The sequence below is a fragment of the Arachis ipaensis genome, chromosome B07, assembly GCF_000816755.2.
Source record: "Arachis ipaensis cultivar K30076 chromosome B07, Araip1.1, whole genome shotgun sequence".
Taxonomy (NCBI): Eukaryota; Viridiplantae; Streptophyta; class Magnoliopsida; order Fabales; family Fabaceae; genus Arachis; species Arachis ipaensis.
In genome coordinates, this window is record NC_029791.2 from 14,438,566 (window position 1) to 14,443,957 (window position 5,392).

Here is a 5,392-nt window from a genome sequence, read left to right on the forward strand (position 1 = left end):
GAAGCATATTTGACTGATATCTGACTGATATATATGAATGTATCTGAATAATATCTATCTCATTATCTCACTGTTATCAATGGGTGTATCTGACTCATATATGCGTGTATCTTACTGATATCTCAATTAATTTGATATTGAAGCATGTTTGAGTGATACCTGACTGATATATATGGATTTATCTGAATCATATCTATGGGTGTATCTCACTGTTATCAATGAGTGTATCTGAATCATATCTATGGGTGTATCTTACTGTTATTAATGGGTGTATCTGACTCATATATATGGGTGTATATTACTGATGTCTTTGGGTGTATTTTTCGTTTCAGACAAAATGGCAGCAAGAAACCAAACAAAGGACCTTAAGTGTGCCACACATCTCCTGAGTGATAAGTTCAGAAACATGACTGAGGAGAAGAAGGCAATTGTCAGGGATCTCGGATTTGGTGGGTTGATGCACGTCCCACCTCTAAGGGTGGATCACCAACTCTTAAGGGAACTGGTAAACAACTTCAAACTTGGGGAGAACAGACTGAAGACAGGATATGGTTCTTTCCAAATAACACCAAAGACAATAGGTGATGCGCTTGGCATCAATGCAACAGGTAACTAGCTCAAAATTATAGGTGTATATTAAGTTCATGCTTGGGTGTATTTAAGGTTGATGCTTGGGTGTTTTTGAACCGATTTTGATACTTTGTCGTTTTCTTTTTTGTAGGAAATCTGTTTCCTGAGAAAGTTGAGTATAAGCAACTTTCTGATGATGACAAAATAATTTATAGAAGATTCCAGGGTAAGACCTTCAAAAGTCTTACCGATGAAATGATGGAAATAGGCGTTGGCAGCGAAGAGGAACGCCTGATGTTCAAGAGGATATTCATCCTCTACATACAGATGGCGTTCCTTTTTCCAACGACGATAAACAAAATATCGCCCGTGCACCTCGCCCCAATTTTTAAGATGGACGGCATATCGGAGAGAAATTGGGGGGGCATGTTTTGACCTTCTTGATCAAGGGCATCACAGACTACCAGGAGAAGAAGAAGAAGGCAATTGATGGCTGCCTCTTTGCCCTCATGATAATATACTTTCATCTTTTTGAAAACAAAGGCAAGAAGAGGGCTGAAAGACCACCAAAGCCTTGGATTGCCAACTGGACTAAGGAGCAGTTGGTGGAAAGAATGACTGCAGAAAGAGAAAAATTTTGGTAAGTAAACATAATATGTTGCTTGTATTTTATTTACCTGAATGCTGCTAGCTAAAATATCTCATGTTTCAGGGGATTGTGAAGATGGCGGAGACAAGAGCAAGAGAAAAAATGAAAAAAAAAGAAAAAAAGAAAAAAAACAAGAAATCAAAAAAACAAAAAAAAGGAAGGCGAGTCCAACATCGTCTTCGGAGACAGAAACAGCTACTGACAGTGACACTTCTACCTCTGAGTCTGAGACTCAACAAGACTCAGAGGATTCAGCAAGAAAATACCCCATCAAAAAGGGGAAAAGTAAGTACCATACTTGGGTGTAATTTCTTTTTCGAGTTGGGTGTATTTTGTTGATCACGTTGGGTGTATTTTTAGTATGTTCTAAATAATCATTCTTTGCCTTCCAGAATGGACTCCAGAAAAAGAAAGCAGAGGCAAGAGGAGTCAGATTCTGATTCAGAATCTGAATCTGAACCAAGTGATGAGTAATGTCCTGAAATTATTACTCCTTTCTTTTGGCTTCATTATAAAGATTTCGTGTATTAACTGAAGTGTCTATTATCAACTTATAGGAGCGAAGAATCATCACCTGCAGAGAAGGAGAAGAAAAAGAAAAAAACAAAAACAACAACAAAAAAGTAAGCACTTCTTTGCATAATATTCTGTGATAAAATTAATTTTTTATTTCTGATTGGTACTCTTTTTTTTCCACCCAGAACACAACCAAAAAAGAAAAAAGTTGTTGTGGAGGATTCACCTCCTAAAGAAGATCAATACTTTGACGGGTACAGTACCTCGTAAGCTATATTACCGTCTATCATCGTAGCTATTTTTGTTAACATCTTCTTTTATGAATGTAGTGAGACATATGAAATATCAAGTGACGAACTGGATGAATGGCTAGGGCAAAACGTTGATAAATCTGCTGCAGAGGGGTATGTCTTGCTGGGCTGTCTATTTCATATTTTGTTGTGTTTTGTATGCTAATAATTGTTTCTTTTTTCGCAGGGAGAACCAACCTGACCTGCGATCGACAGAAGGTCACTATGTGTCGTCTGAAACGTAAGAAGCTTTATTATTTAATAAAATCTTGTTATCATGATTTGGGTGTATCTTGTGGAACCATTTGGGTGTATTGTGTGGATCAAGTTGGGTGTATGTTGTTTAATAAGTTGGAATATTAAGTTTGTTGTGTTGGGTGTATATTGTCCATTCGGTTGGTTGTATCTTGTGCATTCATTTTATACCTGTATCTTATTTTGTCTGAATAACATGAAATCTGTTATAGAATACCGGCTGTGAACTTGGGAAGTGATAGTCCTTCCTCTCAAGGACACACAGAACAGAGTAGTGTAAACCAGCTGTCACAGAGCATGTAATTTCTCTTTCAAATAACCGTTACTTTTGTTCTTCTATTACCCTTCTACTTCTAATTCTGTATATATTTTTTTTAGAAAAAAAAGCCCTTTATTATTTTATTCAAGAAAAAAAAGGCAGGAAAAAAAAGCAAAAACTGCAAGTATGTAAGTTCTCAAAAAAACAAAGCCTGTCTTCTTTTTGAATTGTTCGGGTGTATTTCTTGAATTTCTTTGGGTGTATTCTAGGTTGAGTCCGTCTGATTTAGTGATATAGAATCTCAGGTAATATTAGAATAAGATTACTGTTTTTACACCAAAGTCAATTACAATGCTTATTAATGTAAAATTGATTTTGGCATATATTTCTAGATTGTATCTGCCATCTGCCTCATCCTCAACAACAAAAATGAAAAGAGGTTTAAAGAACAAATTGTCCCCCCCCCCCCCGATATTGTGGTAAGTGTTACTTCTCCGAACTTTGGGTGTATTTTCTGTATTGATTTGGGTGTATTGTTTACGTTCCATTGGGTGTAAGTTTAGTATTTCATTTCTTGATTCGCAATTCTTGCAGTGCATGGCACTTTCGGATCACCCAAACGGGGAATTCGTATCACCAAAAACGAAAAAGGAATTCAGGGTGGAAGCCTACCCGAGTTTCATTCCCTTCATAGATATAAAAAAATTGACTTCGCACCCATATGTAAGTTTTTGTTTGCTAAATTTGTTAGTATGCTTATTTACTTATTTGCAAAATAAAATAACACACTGTTCACGTGTGGCAATCCTTCAGATTTTTGCCCCTATCTGCTACTCGGGGCATTGGTGGTTATGGCTGATAAATACAAGAAAGCGGAAATGTCAAATACTTGACCCGCTACACAAAAAAGCTCCCACCGATGAGAGAAAGGCCATTAATAAATTCACTATAAGTTGCCTCTGTCTTCTTTACTTTAATAGATAGGTCTATTTCTTTAGTTCTGATGGGTGTATATTGTCCATTCAGTTGGGTGTATCTTGTCCATTCATTCGGGTGTATTACTGATTTGTTTTCGTATTTAAGGGATACGTATTTTCAAGATTGATAACATATGCCGGCGGGGGACCTCTGCAGAAAGGGGAGAGGGAAAAGGAAATTAAATCACCATATGTTAAAATATCAGGCCAAAAAACAAGGTATAAATTTGTGACTCTGACCATTAAACTTTTGTAAATGAGATTTGTAATTTATTTTCTTCGTTTTCAGCTATGACTGCGCTGTGTACGTTATGAAGTGGATGGAGTTAATTGAGCCGGAAAACATCAAAAAGGGAAAGTATCAATGGGATAATTGGCCACAGGTAACTGTCTTTAGAATCATATAACTCTGTATTACTTTACTGAATTAATATTGCTGTTTAAACAGAATATACTTTTTAATTGTAGGAGGAGGTGGACCACTATAGAGTGGAGTACGCTTCCCGGATACTATTCAGTGAGATGAATACACAGAGAGATCAGGCAATTAGAGAGAGTAGTGCTATAAGGCTGTCGAAGCCATCCTCTGTATTATTAAGTCCATTTTGTCAGATTAATTCTGCTGATATTGAAACTGGGTAATCCAACTGCTTGGTAGTTTGTAAATTGAACAAATAATGTAAATATTTGCCATTTATCAACAACTTCTATTCCATGTATATTTTTTCCCATAGTTAAACTATCTGTGCTTGTAAACTGTCTGTGATATATTCAAAAGCTGTATTACAGGTGGTAAAATATGAAGGAAAAATCAAGGAATATATAAACGCAAATTATAAACTGTTACACCCAACGCAAGTCTAATAATACACCCAAGATTGGATAAAATATACACCCAAACTGTCTGTGCTGTATTCAAAATGTATGAATTACATGTACTAAAATATGAAGAAAAACATCAAATCAAATATAAACCTATAACCTGAGAATTTTTACAGCTTTTGTTCTATATGTATCTATATATGTGTCTATATGTAAATTGTGAATTAACGAAAATACACCCAAAATAACCGTGCTTTTACACCCATATTCTGTAAAACTATACACCCAACGAGTTATCCCCTGCTCCTGGTACCCTGAACTGATAACTCATAACGTGTCCTTGATATTGGCTGCAATTTGAATGCGCCGCTGATGCAGCATCAAATAGGTTTATCTGAAATATAACACACACACATTACCTAAACTATTAACGAGAAAAATAAACTCAATCGCCACAAATTTAAAGAACAGTACTTTTACCTCGCTTAAAACTTTCGTCTTCTTCTTCTTTGTGGCATTTGCGATCTGTTTCTCCAGCTTTGAACCTAGCCTGTTTTTTGGACGTCCTCTTGTTCGAATCCTTGGCGGGCTTTGAAGCTCGTTAACGGATTCCAAGTTAGCGTCTTCGTGGGATAAAGAAGATGTCCCCTTCCTTTTGGCTTTTAATGATTCCATCTCGGCCATGACGTTATCGTACGCACGGTGCAGAATTGCAGTCAGCTCCTCCGATTCGGAGGCAAATTCGCAAGTATTTTGCGAACGAAAAACCAATTGGTCGAACCTCTTGCTTCTTGGCTCCATTAGTGGCTCGTTGTGGCTGCTCTTGATGTGTGTGTGTCGCCTCTTTACCTTCTTGCTCCATCATTCCAGTATGTATCTCGGTGACACTTGGCTTGCTTGTTCGAAGCTTAACACGCTTAGTGCGTGATGGCACAGTATCCCTCTCGACTCGAATAATAAGCATTGGCATTTTACCTCGGCTGCCACTGAGTCGTAAGTAACCACGAACTTGTTGAATATTGAGCTGGAAACTTGTTCTTCGACGTCGTATACT

General features: G+C 37.1%; 1 protein-coding gene and 4 long non-coding RNA genes across 5 annotated transcripts; all 5 read left to right on the forward strand.

The window, feature by feature from the left end:
- On the forward strand, positions 244 to 1,063 carry LOC107606765. The gene is made up of 2 exons (XM_016308788.2): positions 244 to 608; positions 722 to 1,063. Exons 1-2 carry the CDS (start codon positions 305 to 307, stop codon positions 1,003 to 1,005), a joined length of 588 nt encoding a protein of 195 aa, XP_016164274.2. The 5' UTR covers positions 244 to 304; the 3' UTR covers positions 1,006 to 1,063.
- LOC110264477 lies at positions 1,642 to 1,834 on the forward strand. The gene is made up of 2 exons (XR_002350659.1): positions 1,642 to 1,689; positions 1,777 to 1,834. It is a non-coding gene; the product is annotated as an uncharacterized LOC110264477 (long non-coding RNA).
- LOC107608636 lies at positions 1,884 to 2,245 on the forward strand. The gene is made up of 3 exons (XR_001612952.2): positions 1,884 to 1,989; positions 2,065 to 2,139; positions 2,213 to 2,245. It is a non-coding gene; the product is annotated as an uncharacterized LOC107608636 (long non-coding RNA).
- Positions 2,833 to 3,236, forward strand: LOC110264479. The gene is made up of 2 exons (XR_002350661.1): positions 2,833 to 3,018; positions 3,134 to 3,236. It is a non-coding gene; the product is annotated as an uncharacterized LOC110264479 (long non-coding RNA).
- Positions 3,524 to 4,145, forward strand: LOC110264478. The gene is made up of 3 exons (XR_002350660.1): positions 3,524 to 3,735; positions 3,806 to 3,899; positions 3,985 to 4,145. It is a non-coding gene; the product is annotated as an uncharacterized LOC110264478 (long non-coding RNA).